Below are 23,545 nucleotides of genomic sequence, written 5' to 3'. Positions count from 1 at the left end.
GCCAAACAGAAAACCAAAACTCTTGTTTAATGAATGCAACATCTCTGGAAAACCTTTAGGGAAGCTTTAATACTTCACTCACATATTGAAGAAGTTTCCAAATGACGAGCTCACAGTTTCCTCACATGTTTTCAGCTGCATGATGTTTCCTGTAATTTCTTTATAGAAGTTAAATTAGGTTAACTTCAATAATACTAGTTCCACAATGACACCACATACATAGGTTTCTTTCTTTCTTTCTTTATTTTAATAAAATACAAAGCAATTTAATGGGCTTTACAACCTGAGGAAAAAAACAGTATTATACTGTAAACACACATTAGAAGCAATAGAATACGAGGAAGAAAATACAGAGTTGCATCAATATCGGTCACACGTTGATTCAGCTTCAGTGCAGTGGTGAACACCTGTCCACTGACTGTGGTGACTATCTGTGAGCTGGGTTATAGCCCCGCCCCCTCAGTGACGCGCTGACACATCACGTGTCCATCAAACAAGAACATGGACTCGAAAGGTACACTTTATTCTAAGTTCGGTTAAATGGCGTTCACCGGGACAGCTTCACTTTTCTGTGGATAATTATTTTTTTACGTCTGCACTTAAGAGCAAAAATAAGAAGGAGGCCAGTCACCAGTTAACAGCTGAACCACTTGATCCGTAGCACCGCTCATCACCGGTACAAAATGAGATTGTCGTTGCAGTGAAGTAAAAACAGTCAGATGAAACGTGACAAGACCTTGAACGTAAACAATTAGATATGAGTCTCATATGTGCCAAAAAAAAAGGGTTGTAGTGTGACCACAGTCACAACATGACTTGAGTCCAGAAATATTGAACTGAAAATCTGCTTTGAGCGGGTGAAAAAGGTGAACAAACAATCAACAACAAACACTTGAGTAAGTAAATAAACACTTAAGTGAGTGCGTCAACAAACAGGCAAACACTTGAGGGAAGATTAAATCAAAGAAATGGGTAAACATTTCAGTGAGTAACATCTAAGTGAGTGACTCAACAAAAAAGTAAAGTAAACGATTAAGTGAGTTAACAAACAGGTAAACACAAACAAAGGGAGGAAAAATAGCCAAACTTGAAGAAGCATGTAAACATAAACAATCAGATAAACACAAAGATGCACAGAAATACAAATGAACACAAACACAGTAATAAATAAGATGTAAATCATTTCTATGGTATAACTATAATCATATCTGTTGATTTTCCAAAAAGCTTTAGAACCCGATTCCTCTATTTTCCAGCGATTGACGCGAAAGGTCTGCACATGGGTTTCTGGCTGTGCTCACTTTTTGTGACCACACTCATGTGTTATGCAAGAAACACCAAAGTGCCTTTCCTGGTCACCCTGAATGAAGCCCGTCCGCATGCTTCCTTTTGCCTCAGATGCTTTTGTAGTTTGCTCAAGAGGCCGAGCGGCCGCCTGGCCTCTTGAGCAAACGACAAAAGCTCTCTGGTCATCTCAGTGGTCAGCCGAAGAAGCACTCGACTCTATTAGCGTGCGCCGGTGCACGTTCTGGGCAGAGGTCGCTCTTTGTGTATCGCGCTGACCTCTGGCCTGAGTGTGTCACACATCAAGGTGACAGATCGCTTCCTGTGTGGAACCTTTTCATTTCACTGCAATCTGCTTTCAGTTAAATATTTGATCCTTTTGGCTGCGTTGAATCTGCATGCCAGTGGTTGTATTGACTAAAGAGAGACTCTGAGCTCATGCTGTGCTTGTAAATGTTTGTTTTCACTGTGTTTACGCCTTTTTTCTCATCCGATAGAGGAGCGCACCAGCTCCTGCCCTTCTGCCCGTGCCGCTGCAAGAAGAGCACTTTCACTTACTGTCCTGTCTTCGACTTGACGCTTCATTAAACACTCTTTTACCCCGCAACAAAAAGATCTCCCTGCGCGCGTCTCATTCCTGCCTCTGTCTCCCTGTAGGACGACACGGAGCCCTACTTTATTGGAATATTCTGTTTCGAGGCCGCCATTAAGATCATCGCCCTGGGCTTCGCGTTCCACAAAGGCTCCTACCTCCGCAACGGCTGGAATGTAATGGACTTCGTTGTCGTCCTCACTGGGTGAGTCAACCGCCGACCCCCGCCCGCCGGGTGTCGGCTGCAGATGGAAGTCATAAGTGAGAGAGTGGTTTCTTTTGGGAGCGGCCCACGAGGCCACGCTGGTGGAATCACCCTCCTCCAGCGAGACTCCGCTCTGCCTACAAGCGTGTGTGTTGTTCAACAAGTAAGTCGAGCTGGAAAAGAGCTGAACACAGTGGCGGGGGGACATTTGTTGCTTCGTCCTCACGGGGTCTGTGGATTGTGTGGATGGACTCGCTGTGCTCTTATCAACAGTGTGCAGTACCTGAAGCTGCCCTCTCTGTTGTTCCATCACACCCAGCGTGCGACTTGCTCGGGGGTGCGTACCCCCCCTCTAAGGTTGTCATTCTGTTTGCGCTCCCACTGTGAAACTGATTATCACATCATGATTAAAGGCATCATATTATCCAGCTTTTCAACACTTTCACATGGTCTCATTGGTCCAAAAACGTTGTGTTCAAAGTTTATTGCTTTTCCGTGATTTTCATCCATTTGAATATTGGATCATAGGAGCTGCATTCAGAATCTGCTGTGTCTGTGTGAGCTGGACTGGCTCCGCCCACACATGCCCATCTTGGGAAGAGGAGGAAGTACTTCCTCTCGTGGTGCCATGTGCCAGAGCAGAGTTGCCTAATTGTGGGAGGGTCAAAGGGAGGGCCTTGCTTGGGATTGGCTAAACCCCTGATGACACTATATAGGGTTTGATTTCTGATTGGCTCATTGGAGCAACACACTTTTTATAAACTGAAACAAGCCAGGGAGAGAGATTACAGATTTTCTTCCATTCTGGGGCGTCAGTCTAGGCATGGGGACACATGTTTCTTTTGGTAAACCACTAGAAATTAAATTTTGCACAATAGGACTCCTTTAAAGCCGTTTTCACAAAGCAGACCTGATGAGACACGTCCAAGCTCTCTGTGCACGCTGTCATTTCTTTGAATTTTAGATTTTGTGGTTTTTTTTTCAACAGAAGATCCAGATTGTTGACTGACACATCTGGAACATCAACAAGTATTTGTGTGACATAAATGAAGTTAATGCTGACTCAGCAATGTTTAAGACCTAAAACAATGCTATGGGAATCACTAGTTTACGGCACCGGCCTCTGCTGCTAAACGTGCTATAGACGACTCAACACTCAGCAGTGCACCCGTTTGTTCATTTGGATGAGACACGAGAGAAAATAATAAAATCTTTGTCTTTTCGGGGATTAGATTTGCACAATTTATTTGTGAAGTTTCAAAATAGTATCATAAGAGCTGAAAAAAGACCCAATAAAATGTAGAAAATGATGACAAATGAGCTGTTTGACATGCAGATGAGGCAGCTTCTAAACGGTCTGATCATCCAGTCCTAACTCCTCGTCCTCATTGGTGGATTAATTGTGGAACGCAGTGAAAATGAGGAAGAAAAGCAACCAGAGTCAAACAGAAACATACAAACACAGCTTACGGACATGTCAGATCGTCCTCATTCAGTAGTCTTGAAATCTCCATTGATCTTCCACTGCTCCCACCCGTAAATGGAGAAAGAGTGAAGGAGACTTTCACAGTCGGCTTAAACCAGAAGCCTCGAGACAGTTTTAGATGAGATTGAAAAAAAAAACTTTTTCGCCGCCACGTCTAGCCGTACCCCCTGAAGATCACATTCAAAGTCCAGCGTGTGTTTTCCCACTTGAGAATAAGTGTTTGAGAAAAGAGCACATGTCAGGAGTTCAGCTTGTTGGCCACAGATTTCTCTGACAGAAGCCTTTGTACAGTAAAATAGTTCCTTTTCTCTGTTTGAGCAGCTCTTAGCGGCGGCCCGGGTGGGCGAGCTGTCACACTTTGGGGTTTTGGAGGCTCGTAATGGCCTGTATGTCTTATCATCAGAAAAGGAGTCGGGAAAAGTCAATGACGTTCCCGAGTAGTTACTGCTGGAGTTTCAACAGAGTTCCTTCTCGGCTTTTTACCTGTTGACGGAAAATGACTGACAGCAGAAACATTTCAAAACAAAATCCATGATTTAAGTTAGTCCGTCTTGATTCACGCCAGTTCAGTTCAATAAATGCTTTTTCTTTAGAAGAATCACCTTTAAAGCTACTCCCAACATCACGTCCGTCCACAATATAATTACAACTATCGGCACCGCCGAGCACCATGAGACGCACAAACTGACATTTACATTATGTTTAGAGGCTTGGCAGGTTGCCACCATTCCACGATGATTATCTTGTACATGCACACGTGTCAAACCTGAGCGCCGCTATGTGATTTTATGTGGCTCATGGGAGCTTGAAATGCAAATAATCCCATTAAATAGAAATACACACCGCCTCTCAGCGTGAACGTTCACTACATGTTCCACAAGGCATATCGGTTTTGTCAGCCATGACAGGACATTGCTCTGCCAGTAGACTGCCATGTTTCCTTATCAGTTTAGCAAAAGTACTCTTGCAACAAGTTGTTGAGTTGAGAAAGAAAAGATGTCTTCTTTTATAAGGCTTGAAGCTGTAAATGTCTCCGTCTTTCCCCACCTCCGCTTTAAACCTTTTGTAATGTTTACAAGTTAATTTTATTCTCTTAAGCTTCATCTGTTCGTGCAGGTTTTGTTTGTCCTCACTGTAGACTGACAGAATCACTGTTGTGCGTTTTTTGTTCTGCACAATATCTCATTGGATATTTAGATTACAAATGTTACACTGCCTGACCAGGACGTAATATGACAAAGGTGAGCCTTCAAGTCTCTGCTGAGGGAAAATAAACCCTGCAATTATGCTCAAATCTCACTGCAGGAAAGACACGTCTCAAACATATCACACAGGTACAACTTGTATAAGCACAGAGGCTCAAATCTAATTATTTGATCCATTATACACACACATATTAATACACACACACACAAACCAGTGAATCTGCAGGCCTCAGTGCGCACTAGCAAATCTCATTACAGACACAAGCTCTCCACACACACACACGTATGAGTCACTTTGTTTCTGTATCAGCACCAGAAATACAGTTTATACCTGCATTTTGGGAATGGGGTCTGGTCAAATTAACCCTGGAGAAGAACTTAAAATTTTCCAACACTTAAAAGGCAAACTGCAGTCAGAGCAGAACATTTCTGTCTTTATTTACTTAGAGGTATTTGAGTAATGTGAGTTTCTTAAACATACATTCGTTTTAAGGTATGATGAAAGACATTCTCTTTTTTCTTTACAACAATGCATTTACAATAATAAGTTCATATTTAAATAAACAATAATCAAATACAGTAGATTAACTCCAGAGACAGCTCATTACATCTATCTATTACATCTAGCAGTGAGCTCAGTCATGATGCTGACAAGGAATTAGACTCTCATGTCTTCATTAAAAAGCTTCTTGATATTTATTGCAGAACTGTTCCTCCTGTAACATATTATTATCATTATTATTAGTAGTAGTAGTAGTATTGCTATGTTTGCATGTGTGTGTTTGCTTACGATGGAGCTACTTTTTGAGCCTGTTGGATCTGTCTGTCCATATATAAATACAACTATCTCAGTCAACTTGTGCAAACATAAACCAGATTTAACTCCTGTGTATGCATGTCAACCCAAGTGTCTGTAATGGAACAAAAAGTGCGACATGAAGTGAGAATATCCACACGAGGAAGAAGTTGAACGGAGAAGTTTCACCTGGGATGTTGATGTTTCAGTCCCATATAGAGATGGAAATGACTCCAGTTACTAATGGAAACCTGGTTTATGCACCAACACGTGACCCGATTCATTTCAGTGGCTCAATCCCATAATGCTTTACACTGTGATGTTTGTTGTTTGAGACATACAAACAGAATCCCACATCCAGTTTTACCCAGTACCCAATTTCATATTTGGTGTTTGGTTGGTTCAATATCAACTGGTCCTCCATTTTGTCATGTCACAATGTAGTATTTAGTACTCCACAATGCATTAGAATGCACCATTTTTCTTATTGTGCATCTGGAGGAAAACATCCCTCCATTCACCAGTGAGTGAAAGTGTTCAAACACCTGTGGCGCATATGTACATGTTTTACAAATTCCTAATATTAGCATTTGTTAAAGGTTTTTCAATCTCTCTCAAACAGCAGTGCATCTTTTCACGAGAAATTGTCAGGTGGGAATGTCCATTCATGACCCAGAAAATAGAAACAGGTCTGTCGCAAATAGTATTTTGTGGAAAATAACTTACTTTCGCTGTGCAGGGAGGGCTGTTTATGTCACTGGGGATCGAAAGCCATCCACCGTCTTTGTCCCTGAGGAGCACAGAGGCAATACAACAGAGCACAAAGACTTCTATTTTGAAGTCCATCAAGTGCAAGTGTGTATAGAGTTGTGCCTTTATAATCGCCCCTCATGACTGAGAAGGACTCCGCAGATCAAACAGTTTGCCAGCTCCACCGCTGCAAACCCTGAAGGAGAGTCGAGCCAACGACTTGTGGCTCTGTGGTGTTGGCAGAGCTCGACATCTTTCATTGGCAGAGCACGGCGGGTGGAAAGGTTTGTGGACCCGAACGACAAAGTTCACAGACGTTGCATTTGATGCTTTGTAAGCGAATGTCGAGGGTATGATTTATACATGAGCTGGATTGATACAAGCAGCAGGGTGCCGCGTGCTCTTTTAGGTTTATTGAAGCCCGGACGTGCTTCTGCATGTTGTCAATCTTTTGCGGCAGGAAGGACATGGCCTGCAGTCAAGTGACAAGCTGAGAACGACGGTGGCTTAAGCAAACTTAAGTTGCTTCCAATGCACTAGAAAAGTAGTTTCCGGACAATAAGCCGCTACTTTTTTCACACCCTTTGAACCCTGCAGCTTAAACAATGACGCGGCACATTTATGGATTTTTACGGGTTAACGAGCTTCATGCCGCCAATACATGGGTGATGCGTTCAGGTGCATAACATAACGCCGACATTTCATTATTTTTCTTCTCTTCTTTTCAAATTTGGTGCGTGCGGCTTATATTGAGGTGCGCTCAATAGTCCGGAAAATACGTCATTCGTCTACGAGAGCAGTAGTGGCTCTATTCCTGCCACCTGCAGTCATTTCATGTTCTATGCTGATAATAGTTTTTACGTGCCAAATGTATGCTCAAAAAATATTCACAGGTTTGTTCTCTAAGTTATGTTTTGTTGTTAGACTCATCCCTTTTCCTCAGTCACCAGTAACGGCACAGTTGGTACCATTTTAATGATTGATGTGATACACAGTAGAAGATGCATCGATGTTTTCTCTCGCTCTTAGTTTTCTTAACCATTTTCTTTTGAAAATGAAAGTCGAGCCCACTTTCAGTCGCTCGTCTGTCAGTTGCTACACTGCTTCACTTCAGCCTTTTGCTTTGATTGTAAGGCTTAAAAAATGCGTGCTAAAAATATGGATTGATACAGGATTATGCCATTGCGAGAGAGGAAATTGATCCATGCTTAAAATATTTATTTACAGTGTATTATCCAAACTCAGCTTTTTTTTCCCTTTGCTCCTGAAAAAGAGAGCCTCAGTTTTTGGATACCCATTGCTGACACAGCTGGATACAAATGAACCATTCTGCGTGTGTGTGCGTGCGTGCGTGCGTGCGTGCGTGCGTGCGTGCGTGCGTGCGTGCGTGCGTGCGTGCGTGCGTGCGTGTGCGCGCGCCTCTGTTTGGTTGCCAAGCAACCACAGTAGATAATGTGCCTTGATGTAATCGGAGGGTTTTTTGTTTGTGTGTGCGTATATGTGTGCATGACATGCCATTTGTTCTGTGATGGAGGTGCTCCTGCGGCATCGCGGGAGGCCAATAGCGGCCCCACATCAATCCAGGAACAGTGCGACCACCTCAGGGTGCTGCGCGGCGGCCAGTCCACAGGGAGAACAGAGTGGAATCATGGTTCTCGTGGCTGATGATAGCAGAACGTGATAAAAGACCTGGCAGGAGCATGTCCTCAGGCGTTTTGCCTCCCTTGATGAATTTAAGAGGATTAAAAGGATTTTACAGAAAACCTAGGTGTTAAAAAGCGGCTTTGCTTTACTTCAGTGTTGTCCAGTGAGGCTATGAACAGCCCGCAGGCAGGAATTAGAATAATCGTAGTGGGGCTGAGATGATGAACAGATAAAAAGAAAGCGTGCTGCATGTCCATATATACATAATACAAACATGCATCCAACTTATACACTAATTGGAATACACTCATCCAAACATCCTAACCCTTTTTATTTTATTTTATTTTATTTAATTTTATTCTATTTTATTTTATTCACCTAAAAATGAATGCTGGGCATTGATTAAGGTTTTTATTAATTAATCATGATTTTCTGTGATTAATCATGGTATTAATCTTGATTTTCTGTGATTAATCATGGTTAATTGCATTGTTATGTGGAAGATCCATGATTGAAATCAAATAATAGTGTATTGTGTTTTTTTATTCTAAAGATACATCAACACCGAAGTATCATTTGGGTTTTACCACCAACAATTATAATAGATATGATGCCTTTAAACAGCAGCGTTCCCTTTACACGTAAGACATCTGAACTCATTCATGTGATATTCATGAATTAACTTGCCCGACCCCAATAAAGGTATGATTCATTCAGTTCTCCATGTGTAACTACATATAATCTTCTATCAACCAATATTTATACATCCATCCATTTAAAACCCTCCATACATATAAATACAGTTTCTCTGACAAATATAAATTAATTCAAATGTACATGTATCCATACATGATTACCAATATGTAAACATACGATCATCTATCTGTCATATGAAGAAACATTAATTTATCAATCCATATGTACTGATGGTCCATCCATCCATCCATCCATCCATCCATCCATCCATCCATTCATCCATCCATCCATCCACTTTTGCTCAGACCTGACATTGCTAACCTTTTTAGCCACCACTAAAGTGAAACTAAGTAGCCCCCCTGGCAAATGTGATGTTGCTACAGATGGACTTCTTGTATCTTTAATAATAGTAAAAAGGAATGCTGGGTAATCAATCAAAAGCGAATGGTCATGGTTTCTTATTGATCCTCTTGCTCAGAAATCTAATTTGGCTTAAGTTCTGAGAGCATGTAACTGTAGCTCTGCCGTGAGGGAGGAGACGTAGATAATCCTGATTCGTTTGAAATTAAAACACAATCCGTTACAGTCGATTAATCGTCTTGCATCACTCGAGTCAATAACCCATCTCATTGTACTTCCACTTTGCCAAGAAACTGCTGGTTCTCTGCCACTGTTGTGATGCTCCGTTCCGAGGCTAATTATGTTGATACAGCCATCCAGTCCTAATGAAAGGGTCTAAATGATAGTGTAGCTGCAGGCAATGTCAGACCTTTAATCTGTCCTGATCAGACACTCGGAGCCCCCTAATAAGAGAATAAATCTGCTCAGGTTGCCAAAGTCTTAATCAATACAACACTGCTCGCTCTGGAACACTGAGCCCCGATGAGGAGATGGACAGGCTGAGCATCCATGAACACTCACAGAACCATTTTTCTTCCATTTTAAAGAGGGTACGGGTCGATCAGACTGGGCGACACCGTCTCTTACATTTTGAAACGCAGCCATCATTTGGAAAGCCAAGACAGTGACGTGTGGTGACCACAGAGAGAACTCGGTCCCGCAGGCTGTTGCAGATAGCTTGTGTTATTTTTCAGATTAATTGTACCAGATAGCCTTGAGATAACATCTCTGGAGCAGCCTTATTACTACGATTTTACACGTAAGCATCTAAACCGCTTACAAGAGGGATCATTCAAATAGGTACATCGTTAATGTACTAATCGAAGATTTGTCTAAAATGTCAAATCTTTGTAACATTTTCTACTTGGAATTGTATTTTTTTGAAGAGCAAAGTGTTGAATGTTGGCACATCAGCAGCAGCATGTTCTGTTCCTCTAAAGACCTTTTGTAATCGCTGTCAGCCAGATCAGTGAAGTAAAGCAGCGAAGTGTTATCTTTACTTATCCCATCAAGAACAAGTCCAAAATAGAGTTGTGAAGACGACACTTATAGTCTAAGACCCACAGTTTTCTTTGATTGTTGCTTCTGCTCAGAAAAGCTGGTTTCAGGGTTCAGATCAGAAGGCATGGGCATGAAAACACGATTTCTTTGTTCCCCTTCAGCGGAATGACTCGTTTCTTTCAGCTCCTGTTTCAGGGGGATAAAAGAAATCTTTAGGTTTCTCCTTTAAATCTTGGGAATTGTCTGAGCAGCTGGGATCGGACGTGGAGACCACAGCAACAGAAAGTGTTTGTTGGAGTTTTTGTTAAAAGAAAAACAAAAAAAAGAAGGTAGTTTTCTATTTACGAATCCTCTGTCTCTTAGGCACCATTTACACAACTGTGTTTGAAGAGAAAATGCCTTATTTTCATCTTTTCACTTCAGAATAGTTTTTGGTTTACACAGCAACATTTTAGTGAGCACGTTGGGCCTCTAGTGGGTGCTGTTGGTTGTTTTTGTAGTGAAACCACACAGAACACTGTAAATACCATAAATATTATCGATGGTGAATACGCGGTCAAGGCCGCCATTTTTCTATTGACCCATTCATTTTCACATGTGCAGAAAATCTATTTACTACGGCTGTGGTGGCTGTTTTCACGCAGACAGATTTGAAACGTGTTCGAATTCGTGAAAGTTGTGTTTCCACTGAGATGGAATGGGAGCGTTTTTGAAAAATTGTGTTTTCCCCTGTTTTCATGGAGCCTGATTTGGACGATTTTTAAAATTTACATTTTCCCCTGTTTCCATGAAGATGGAGTTGGGACGTTTTTGAAAAGTTCCACCGTCGTTTTCAAAATGTTGCATTTTCAGTGGCTCCGAGCACCGCTGTCATGTAAATGGACTCCCAAAAGTCAACCAAAGTTTTCTGTTTTCACCTAAAAATGTAATGTAAACGGCCGTTCCACACTGTCCGCATTGCGAGGTTCCATTCATACTACCCTTCAGGGTTCAAGTCGGCCTGCATTCCACAATGCTGTGCATTGGTCCAGCCATCCCCGTCAATGAACACGCTGCACGGGTCCAAAGATATTTCCACCTCTGGCGGCAGGGCAGACTTTCGCCTTCTTCCTTAATTTTTCAGCTATTTTACACCAGCAGTTCTGAGTCATCTGGCTCTTTATATTTTTTGAATAGATGGGGATACCAGCGGGTCTCCTCACACAAACGCTCTTCCAAGTAGGCGTCTATTGTTGTTTTGTGTTGTTGTGTGTTGCGCTGGTCCATGCGTGGTCGGCGTCTTCCGTCTGCGCTGTCACAAGAATGTGGCGGTGCGCGGTGGACCGCAGGAGGTCTGCGTAGACCCTCGCTCACGTGTGGATGACGTTTTATGTCACATGGACAAACGTGGACTCTGTGGACACGTGTAGGCAGAAAGTACGAATTGGCCTTAAGTTGTTATGAATTGCATGAAATCTTCAGGGTTGATTTGTCATTAGGTTTTGGGACGTTACCGGCTCCCTGCTCAGTGTTTCACACTACCTGACAGGCTAGTCAGCATCGCTATGAGCTCACGCCTAACATGCTCGCGATGCGAACTCGGTCCAGCAAACGAATGTGGCGTTGGCGAAGGTCTGCGCTCTGCCGAGTGCCGTTCTAGTTATTTCGGTAGTCTAAGGTGAACTCTGTTAGAAATAGGCAGACATTGAGCTCAGTCAGAGAGAAAACCCTTTCAAATCTGAGAGTAAATAAATTGAGATTGCCTACTCTATCTCGATGCATGACACACAGTGAGGAGAGGTGGAGAGCTTGGTTTCCAGCACCGAGGCAGAGCGCATCAAAAATACACTTACCTCCCCTCAGAGATTTGGACCAACGACTGAGTTTTAGAGAACCTCACCTCTTCTCCTTTTCTGCCATCAGGAAGTCAATACAGACTCCTCAAAACAGACAGACAGCAGCTTCTACCCCATTTGTTGCAATTACTTCCTATTCTGTAACTCCACTGTACTTTGTCCCTCTCTCATTGCTCCTGAAAGTTCCTCCAGTTTCTCTGTGGTTGACTTTTCCTCCCTCTCGTGGCCTCTTGGGCCTTTGATGGTCTGTCATCGCTGGTGCTGACCAACACCTCACATGACCTTTTAACCGCCCGTGCAAACACTATGGCAACCGCAATCTGAAGCTGCCGGCCGAAGATACAGAGAACAATAATCCGTCTGTCCTCTCCCGGGAAACAAAGCCAGACCAGTGGTTTTTATTTATTTATCTGGATGTTTTTGATTCGCCAGCCTCCCGGCTGTAGGCGGCCGTGGCGAGAGTCGGCGCTCGTGTCGACTTCAAAGTTGTGAAACTCCTTTCATGTGCCTTTCAGGCAACGGTCTAACACAATGGGAGGCTTCAAAGTGTGGTGTGCACACACACACAGGCCAGAGGGTGGGTCACTTTAGCTTCTGGCCCGCCACTGGCAGCATGAATAAACGTAGCCTTTCAACATCTGCCAAAACGCTTCTGTCTGATCTTGTTAGGGCTGACAATTAGGAACTTGCTGAAGTTACTCGCGTGTTGGACGAGGGTATTCTGTTGCCTTACGTGTCTCTACATTTGCTGTACAAAACCACACTCGACAGCTGGGGTTAGGTTGAAAACTAAGTGGAATGTGTTGAATAAAGTGGAACATACGTATTTGTAACTATGACATCGCAGCGTCTTGTTGGATATGTCGACTGCAGTTGTGATTCAGTTTGATTCTCATGTTTTCCTCTGACTGTTCATCTCCAGCACCATCATCAGCTGACCTTTCTCTCTTTGGGTTTTTTGTTGTCTGTAGTTGCAAAAACCTTCTGTCTGTCAACTTCACTTTTCTATTTACCGGTTTCACCTGCTGCTTCTTCTTCATCTATTGTGCAGTTTGTGGACACACTCAATGTGCGTGACTCAAGGGTATCAGCAGGCTTCAGTTGATCTGATTGCAGAACAATGCAAATCTGTTAAATAACTACTTGGTTGACTAATCTCATTTGATAGGGCCCTGAATCGATGTTTTATGTGGATTAAAGAGTTAGGACCTTTAACTTTCCAGTGAGTTTTGTAGAAACACTGTTTTCTCTTCTCATCCACAAATAGATGCTTATATAGCTGGTTGTAATCTGCATCTTTAGTGCGACATGGTGTTCAATCGTCCGCATTTCTGCTTGTAGAAAAGCTGAAGGATGTACAATTCAACCTGCAGAATGACCATTCATAGTGAAAAACAAAATATTAACCTAATTTTCAAGAAAAAAGTTGTTTGTGTTTTTGAAGCTACGTCTATATTTCACAAAGGCCCTGTGGCAAAAATGGGAAATTTGTTTCCAGCATTTTACCTGAAAGAAGCAAGACATTGTGTTTGGAGGAGATTGGGGTGGATGGATGGATTTTGATTTATTTTTAGGTGATACTACAGATGGATTTTTTTTTTTTTAATAAACCTACCAAGTCCTTTTAACATGTAAACCTGTGGCGTTGAAGGTAAAACACAACTTTTTTTGTGAACCAAAAGAGACAATATACCTGGTGTTGTTTTGTTGTCATGACGTGTCTGAGTGAGTGTAATTCAGTGTATTCTGTCATTTCATGATGAGAATAACTCGCCAAAACCTTATGACGACTGACAGGTGGAGCGGTGGGCTCTTCAGCATATCATTAGTTGGTGGGATACATCATTGGAAAGCGAACATATTGTCGCCATGGTTGATTGGTTGAAAGCAAAGATTTTTTATCAATAAATTGATAAAGGTATGACAAGGGCTGAATTGGGCAGGATGACAAGGTCAGAGCATCTCCAAAACTACCGCTTTAGTGGAGTGTCTGCAGTCTGCAGTGGTCAGAATCTATCAAAGGAGGTCGGAGGAAGGAGAAGCGGTGAACCAGTTGATTGTTGAAGCACGAGAGTAATGAGGAATGAAAGCAACAGAGCTCCTGCAGCTGAGACTGTTAGTTCTTGCTGGTTCTGATAAGAACATGTCAGAAAACACAGCCCGTCACTCATTACTCTCCCTTGACTCACACAGTGGCGATGGCTGCCGTTGGTGGAAAACGTTGGGCTCAGAGTCAAACAGACATGATCTGGAATGAAAAACACTCCACCGAGCTGCGGTCGCAGCAGACGCCATCTCTTTTTAAATTCAAGCACAGTTGGTGTCCTGGTGAAGTTTCAAGCGTCTGTGTTCTGGGTTTTGGTCGCATACATTAAACATGGAACACATTCTCTCCGCTTTCATTTGTTTGACAAGCCTCTTGCACGTCATTCATTTAAATGTGTAGATAGACTGCCGGCTTCTTTCTCTAGTGATCCACTCCCCACTTTCTTCTGAGTTCGATTTTTTCTTGTCTGAATTCTTTTGGGGTTGATCTGATCTAGTTGATCCTGTTGTTAATACGCAGCGATACTGAGGGATGTGGTCTGTGACCTGGCAGCTGCAGGCTTGTTATGTGTGTTTGTGTGTGTGTTTGTGTGCTCGGTACAGGTTGTTCTTGTCAGTGCCTTGGAGTCAGTCGGCGATCTCTTTACTGAGTGCTCGGGTGAACACTGTGTGCTCTGGGAGGCCGGCTGAGTGCTGCTGAAGCCACGCTGCTGCAGACTGATACCTGCTCCGCCCGGCCTGCGTGCAGCCGCACAACAGCTCCGAGCAGCGGCTGGAAACCCAGCGGCCGTTTTCACTCTTATTTTGCTCTTCCAGCTCACGTCCTGGCACATGCCGGCCAGGAATACAAAGTGAGCCAGGAGCTGCAACCAACCATACTTTTCATTATTGATTAAATAGTTTGTATTAAATAGATCCATCCTTTAGCCACTTAGTGTATAAAATGCCAGACATTATGAAAAGTTTCTTTGGCAGTGCTCCTGAGTTCAAGGTAACATCTTTGACTTGCTGTATTTGTGGAACTGAGAGTACACACTCAGATGTCTGACTATACACCAAAACGGGTAAAAGAAAACCCTTTGTTTATTTGTTCCATATCTTTTATTGAATGGTGATGAATTGAGTATAATTGGTGCAATAGGAATAAATTGCATTAAATTATATTAAATGACTCAAGCGACTGTGAGAGTGCTTCTCAAATTTGTGGTTAATTGTCACAATATTTAGATTGCATGAGGGCCTTGTGATGTAGTGATTGTCACTCGGTGTCCCTGGTTTGGTTCCATGGTTTGGGGCGTTTCCCGTTTGAAGTTTGCATGTTCTTCCCCTCCACGTGGTTTTTCCTTTGATTCTCCGGTTTCCAGCGTTATATAGCAAAAGACAAAGGTGTGAACGGTCACACATTATATTTGGAATCCAAATGATAAAATGTCAAGTTACAGATGATTTTCTTTTAAAATTTTAAGATAAATGGGACCGGAATTAGTAGTAGTTGGTAGTTTTATAGTTGAGAGTCACGGTAATAACAATCCAACTTAATTGTCTGTACATACGAGTGTCCGTGTACAGTTAAGGTTTCAGTATAAACAGAGAGCAATACGGTATAAAGTTTATACTGTTTTGCTCTCTGTGTGCATGTGTGTGGTTTCATTACAAAAACAACTTTTAATGCCAACTCATGGCCTGGAGAGGAAACGACATCATTCACAGTGTCTGTGCTGTTTCCGTGTAAACGGAAACTTTTTTGAAATGAAAAAGCAAAAACGTCCTAAATCACTTGTTGAGACTCACGTTCACCACTCGGCATTTATTAATGGGTTTTTCCATGCTTCTCATATTTGAATGTACTTTTCTCTTTCTTGTTCAAGTCAAGTCTCAACAGTTTGTGAAGCTCCTTTTATCTCGCTCTCACGTCATCCAGTCATCTTTCTTTTTCACCTTGTCCAGTTCAGGGTGGAGTGCTGCTGGAGCTGATCCGAACTGACTCTGGGTTAAGGCCGCGTTCACACTGAACGGGTCTTTTGTCCTTTAGTGGGCAAATACAGAGACAGACACTCATTTTACAGTCAGTTTAGAATCCCTCAGCCTCCTGAACGTGTTTTTGGACATTTTTTAAGAACACTTGCACGGACAAATTATGTTATTCTTCCTCCCGAACGTGTGTCGTTCCAGTTTTCTCTGTGGTGAAAGCCTTGTGCTGCTACGACGAGACCAGATTGATTTGTCCATGTTTTGTGTTTGTCTCAAGTTTGGTAATCAGCCCAAACTGACTTCATTTTCTGCTTCATGAATGATGGACTTTACATTAAAAATCAATCTTCATGTGGTATTTCAAATGTTTTAGGGTTGAGAGCTTATGACCCATGATTTATTATGACATAGTGACTACAGGAAATGAGAAAATAACAACTTGTGGATCGACTCGACTTCAAGAACCACCCTCCAGATGCTAACAGCAAATGTCAGGATCTACATTTGACTCTTCTGCATACAAGGTCATTGGCGAGTTTAATCCATATTTTGATGTAAATGTGACCCTTGTATGTTTGGACACGACAACTGTCTTGGCAAACTGATTAATGACGGCTCACACCAACGACTGAGGCAAGCCCCGGTTCATTCATATTCATGCGCACAGAAATACAGTAAGCCAAGGTGACTCAGAATAACACGGAGTGTAAGAAAATCCAGCTTGCATCTGATTATGTCTATTTATGTCTATCCTAAATGGCTGCTCGTGAGATTAGTTCACATATGGTGACTCAATCCATTATCACAATGGCATATACTTGGTGGATTCTTGGCGCGACGGGCGAATTTTAAACCGACGAATGAAGTGACGCACAGCTCGGGATGTGCAGTCTGTAGCCGATACATGCCTCCGAAGACAGAACGTGACTTCATCTGGCTCCATGGGCACTTTGGCAAAAACAGCGAGACACACTATAGTGCAAATTAATCACAGATTTGTTGGACTAATTGATGTGCACGCCACACACAAGTGAAGTACACCGTGCACTCATGCATGTCTAGACACATGAAACCTCCACATGAGTAATTGCCGTCTCCCTCGCTCTCGCTCTTCCACACAATCACCACCAGCGCACACGCACAACACACACACACACACACACACACACACACACACACACACACACACACACACACACACACACACACACACACACACACACACACACACACACACACACACACACACACACACACACACACACATGCAACTTTGTGTCTCAGTTGGCTCGGCTGCCGCGGTACCAGTGGAGCGTGCTGAAAGTGATGCTTGTCATTTCCTGTAGGCAGAAGAAGTGCACTACAGCGCGGCTGATGTGGCAGACTGGCAGGTTTCCCGCTTCACACATGATTTGGTCCGAAGCTAATTACAAACAATGCGCTGTTGTCTGGCAAACATCAGTAATTTCACAGGTACTCCAACAGCATTTTGCGCAGATGAGGCAAAAGGGAGAGTGACGGCCATCTGTGATGGAATACGAGTGGGCTGTGGGCACTGGAAGCCAAAGAAATCTGTCCAATACATACAGAATTAAACAAAAATTTATAGAGTTTTCTTTCTTTCTTTTTTTAAAATGAACTAATCCCAACTCTCAATATTAGAAGAAACACTGTGGAACACTGGTGGGCAGTTAATTTTCACAAGGGGGCCACATGAAAGTATCTTCTAATTAAAAAGCTGCGGGTTATATAGTTTAGATGAACTTCTGTTCGTGGTTTTTTTTTTTTTTTTTCTGCATTTATGATGTCATGTAATGCTCGCCGGGTTGTATCAGGTATTTTTTTTAAGAGTAACCCGTTTAATATCCAACCCCAAACCGCATACAGGTATCTGTGCATGCCTAGTATGTGATTTAGATATCAAACCATAATTTCCTTCATTGGCAGGCCATCAGTTTGCAACACAAGTTGGCCCTGAATCAATCCATCAAACTGAATAAATGTATAAGACGCATTAACATATGTTGACACACAGATGAAGTGATTAATATTTAAAAAGGGTTGACAAGATGAATCTGGTGTGACATGCCTGTCTGTGAAAACATCTGTGAACTGACTCACTACAGAGCATACGATTGAATCTATGAGGATTTATCAACACACTAATGGATGGTCAACTTGTATCTTTCATGTTGTGTTGGAAAGATAAGCGCAGTGGGAACAAATGTACCGTGGATACATCTGCAAAACTCATCTTGACACTGATTGGAGGCTGCATACAAAACAAGAAGAGAGACGGACAAAAAACAAGTCATCAGGATATCTCATTGGTTCCTTCCAGAATCTAAATGAAGGTCTGATAGACCAGTGGTGCCCAAAACAATGGTCTGTGACTGAATGTATTGTGTGTTTCTAGCTAATACTTGTTGAAGGTGTTGGTGATGTTGCTGTGCTCTCTTTTTAGTCCTGATTACCTTTGGTGAGTTAAATGACGTTCGTCTGATTCTGATCTTTCTGGATCCATTGCAGACAGGCTCCAGGCTCCTCTCTGGTCTTTGATTTGCAAAAGTATGACAGTGAAGCCAAATGCCGTCGGACACACCCACTCGTGAAAACAGACGTGAAAACGGAAAACCTTTGTGAAAGTGCAACTTCGTGAAAACAGCTTCCAAAGTGGAATCTATCCCACTCAGAATTGTATATTAATAATAACAATGATAATGATGACGATGATGATGGTGATGATGATGATAATAATAATAATACTAATAATACTAATAATACTTGTTATTATTATTATTATTATTATTATTATTATTATTATTATTAGTAGTAGTAGTAGTAGTAGTAGTAGTAGTATTTCCGTGTAAACAGATATCGTTTCCAAAATGTTGCCATGGAAACCCACCAAATGTTCCTGAAACAAAAACACAAAAACGACGTGTTTTGACTTAAAACGTTGTCGGTCATGTAAACGGAACCTAACTTTGTTAGAGAACAGGCAACAGTTCAAACCCACACATATGATCCCTGGCCAGTGTAGCTCACCAGATACGAGCGAAACGATAAACTATTAATCCCAGTTGTGCTCATTAACGTGACGCTTGGTTCAAGCTATATTATAATGTATGTATTGTATACCCGCTGTACGGCTGCTCATGCTCCAGTGGAGTTCAAAAGGTTAACCAATGAGCTTTAGAATCAAATCTGCGTGTTTGACTTTATTTCATTGTATTTTTTGGGGGAAAGAAAGTTGTATGTGAGCATCTCTGTCAATATTTCCGGCGTCATTGTCATGAAATTTATTGCTGACCACTTCAGTCAAAGAGTGAGGTGACGCACGCCTCCCTGAATAATTTAATCATCCAACTATGTGGCGCTCCGGTCAGCTCGACGGCGTCTCTCCCTGATTCGCTCCGGAGTCACCTGTGACGGCAGCAGCTGCACCACAAAATGGGCTCCGCTTGGTCGTACTGCCCCCGTGGGACAGATTGTCTCCTCTTGTTTTCCTCCCAACCGGTTCGCCTCCTAAAATGGCTGGGAAAAGTGGCTTTTTGCGGCGGCGCCCCTCCGGTTTCCCGAACATCTGCTGATGCAGCGAATTGCACCACAGCAGCATCTCGTCCTGTGCGGTGGCCGGCTGGGCGAGAGGGCGTGGGGATGTTTGTTTGCACTGTGCTGTGAGAGAAACAACATTCCTCCTCTGGTTTTTCTTCCCTTCTGTCTCATTAGATCTACCAGGAGGATACTGCTGCTACTAGAGCGCTCACCTTCCTCCTCCTCCTCCTCCTCCTCCTCCTCCTCCTCCTCCTCCTCCACTTCTCTCCGTCGCGCCTCAGTGGAGAGGAGCTGTGTTTGTTCACCCTTCCCGGCCCCCGTGTTCGCTCGCTCACCGTGGAGTAAGTGACGGAGAGGTGCGGGGCCAAGCGAAGAGGCTGGGAAATGAGGGAGATAAGAGGAGCTGAGATCCAAAGAGTAGAAGGATTAGCTCTCACGTTCAATAGTGAACATAACCTTGTGTACTTCAGTCTCGATAAACATGATCACATTGAAACCTCAGTGTAGCGGAGCGCCACATTTTTTCAGTCTTTTCTTCCTTTAATAATCACAAGTAAACTCTGGCAAATCATCAGCAGAACTCATACAATATGGTCAACTGTTAATATCTGAATACTGTTGCGAGGGTGTCATCTATGTTTTTTAATGATAATTTAAATACAAATAAAAACATTTTTATCTTTCATTGTACAAGTGGTTTCCAACAATAATTTTTGCCCATTTAAAATGTAATAAAACCAATAATGTGTAATGAAGCAGATACAGAGCATAGTCGTGATATCAATTCATTGAGGATACACGCTGTGCGGCACTTTGAATTACTGCGTTCCGCTTGGAATTTTTCTATTACGACCGTATCACACTGTTGGTTGGTAAGTTACTAAATTATTGGCTTTATTACTGTGGGAAGAGTTTTCGCTTAAGATGAGCAGAAAGAAAGGAGTCCTGGGTTCTAGTTTGAGTTTTACTGGCGGCTGAGACAGCACAGAGACAACTGGAGAAACATCACCATGGGTCTTTTTTTTTTTTTTTTTTAAAGAGGCAGGTTACATTTCTGAGTTCATATCTGAAGAATGAAGTAGGAAGATTTACTTGTTTTTTTTTTTTGTGAGAAAAGGGAGAGTTACAAGACCTGTGGTCAGCATCGTTTTCTGGACATCTTCATGGTCAAGCAGATCTGTTCAGTTTATGGCAGAAAGAGTAAACATTATGATGAAGATAGTTAAACTGTACAAGAGAGAAGAATTAACTCAATATTTTTTCAGCAATTTCATTTAAAAAGGTCCAGCATTGTGATATTGAAGCGGGATTTGTTTTGTCAAGTCATTTCTGCACACACAAGTTTTAATTATTCAGTTTTAGCTTTGGGAATGCAGTTATGCTGGGTTTGATCCAGTCTGCTGCAGAGTGAGAAATATGGATTTTTTTTTATCATATGAGGAGATGCAACAACCAGTTCGATCCATCACATGTTGGTGGAGTTGTGTGTTGGTCCAGTGCACCTCTTTTAGGTACGGTCAGGAATAATTACAGCGCCTATCACACGATGGCATTTGGACAAATGCCACTGCAATTTAAAACACAGCATAACCTATTGTCCCCGATAGAAAAAGCTTTGCTTTTTTGTTTTTATCAAATGTACTTGACTGCAGCTTCAACGAAATGAAAGAGGAACAACTCTGATCTGCCATCTTTGAATATTTGAAATATTTACATGTTCAACCTTTTCCACTTGGTGAGTTGAATTTGACCCAAACTCTGTGTACAAGTATGCTGGTACCATTATATATATTTCAAATATTCTTTGGTCAAGTCCACCTGAGTTTCTGAGCTGCATCCGTACAATGTCGAGGGGAGATTGGCGAGAATGAGCTTCCCGCTTGTCCTCACTTGCCTCTGTCATTCTGCTCGGGAGCTATTGATCCTGGTGTTGGATCGTTGCGATACAATGACCCGGGGTGTGCTTTCTTTGAACAATCCATTTTTAACCATGCTTCTGGGGCCACATAAATAACTCTCAGGCTGCTCGGTGCGTGCTGTGCCTTCGAACTTTTCAATATTTGAACAGTATAATGATGGAGGGATACTTGTTAAACCGCCGTGAGCTACTTTTAGTGTAATTGCCTCAGCTTTGCCGCTCCTATATTGTGTTATCCTCCCGAAGCGAAGAGGTTGTTTCTGACGGTCCAGGTGGAAATCATCTTTTCAAGTTTATCTTTCATTAATTTGGTTTCTTGCTTTGCATAATCACTATTACACTAGTAATGTTTTTTCAGTTTTGTTTTTTTTAACGTTCAGAAGCAGCTAATAACCCGACCTCTTAAATCAACGCATTAGACAAAAACTAAGTAAAGTTTAAATCTTTCAGTGATTTACTGCAAGTCAATAAGAGATGTGTCGACTGTGTTCATGCAGGAGGGGGCAGAAAATTAATGATATGTGAGTCATGTGCTTGCTGAGTGTCTCCTTGTCTTTACTGCTTGTTGCCAACAGGTCAAATGTCCATTTAACAAGGTGGACGGACGCTCAAACCTGTTAACAGTCTGAGAGTGGCAAAGGGGGAAGAGTCGATTCCAGTCCCATATCTTGTTTATCCATCACAGTGCAAAAAGCCTGGCCAAGTCAATGGAGCTATGGATAAATGAGCATTTCAATCAGAACCCTTGGATATTTTTATTTCTATCTCACATTGCTTTCTAGTGGGTTGTCATCCAATCCGATCTTTGACACGTGGGCTGACAGAGCTGGAGATCAAAGTGTCTTTCAGCAAGACGATGAACCTCAAATTGCTCTCAATAATGGAGGTCAAGATTCATACATGGCCGCTTTCAATATTGATCTGAAAGTATGTTTCTGTGAATGGATGAAATGACGAACAGTTTAAAGTGCTTTGAGACGGCTCAACCTGTGAACGAGTAAAATCCATTCCTTCCCTGGTCTGTATCAAAACAAAAAACTAAACTATATATCAGGTTTTAATCAGGTTTTTGTCACATGGCCCCAGAAACACTGTTATGCGTCACCATCTAAAATCTCCAACTGAACTTTCATGACTCCAATTGTAAGTCAAATAGAACAGAACAACAAATAGAACAAGGGACAGACAATAAGTGTACAGGGCACCAGGGACAAAGCCCCAAGGTGGATCCTGGATCAGTTGGACATAATATCAGCTGGTCTGGGAGCGACTCGGTGTCCTCCACATGAGTTGGACTAAGATGTCTGCTGTTTGTGGCTCTCCATAAAGAGAGATAGATTGATAGATAGAAAACACTTTATTAATCCCCGAAGGGAAATTCAACTGTCCTGCAGCTCATCAAAAGAAAAACATAAAAACATTAGCCACACTTCCATTCATACACCACCGTTTCATGGATGTGAATCGACTAAGTTAAAAAAAATATATATAGTCAGCGTAAACGGAGGTAGAAATAAAGAGAGGTGGATAGAGAGATGGACCACGGTGGAATTATCGTATTTTCACTTTCATTTCACTGCCACTGAAAGCTGAACTTTTAGAAAAGGGCTCCCAAGATGAGACTTTGGAAACGGGGGGAAAACAACTGAAAATACTGCTACTGTTTTTTTGCCCGCCTCTCCAGTTGGAGTCCATCTCATGGCCACTTTAGGTACCCTGTCATCGGGCTTCGTTAGGTCTTGACAAAACCACCCAAGCCTGTAATTCTTCATTCCAAGAGGTGTGGTCATACTGTCCATCCTCTCATACAGTTCTTCATTTCTGATTTTGTATCGCCAGTAGATATTGCAGATCTTAAAAAGACTTCTGTGGTATGTAAAATCTCTGATGCCCTCCAGTTCCTCTCTATCGACGGCGATTGGAGCTGTTGGGGTGTTGACACACATCACATGGGTCTATTTCTGGTTCATGTGCAGACCAGGCCGCTTTGCAAAAGTCCTCAGCCAGTCACATTCTTCCTGGGGATGGCAATGGAAGGCCGATATGACTGCCAGACCATCGGCAAAGTCGAGATCTTCCAAATATACCGTGAGGATCAACGTGAATTTAAAACTGTGGAGTTCTATATTTTGACTCAGTGAGGCATTTGTAGTAACTT

The 23,545-nt window shown here is 42.4% G+C and overlaps 1 protein-coding gene across 1 annotated transcript in view; it reads left to right on the top strand.

Annotated features, from left to right (window-relative positions):
* The window catches only part of cacna1bb (calcium channel, voltage-dependent, N type, alpha 1B subunit, b), a gene marked incomplete at both ends in the record, with an annotated part of 227,068 nt that overhangs the window by 7,130 nt on the left and 196,393 nt on the right, over nt 1–23,545 (top strand). The window contains one exon of the mRNA XM_080476704.1: nt 1,942–2,081. Within this exon, the coding sequence (XP_080332830.1) occupies nt 1,942–2,081 (140 nt within the window). The remainder of the gene's footprint in view (nt 1–1,941; nt 2,082–23,545) is intronic.

Source organism: Lipophrys pholis (genome assembly GCF_963383615.2).
Source record: "Lipophrys pholis genome assembly, chromosome: 12".
NCBI classification, from domain to species: domain Eukaryota; kingdom Metazoa; phylum Chordata; class Actinopteri; order Blenniiformes; family Blenniidae; genus Lipophrys; species Lipophrys pholis.
The sequence above is the reverse complement of the archived record's forward strand: the minus strand, read 5'-3'. Positions and strand labels throughout refer to the sequence as shown.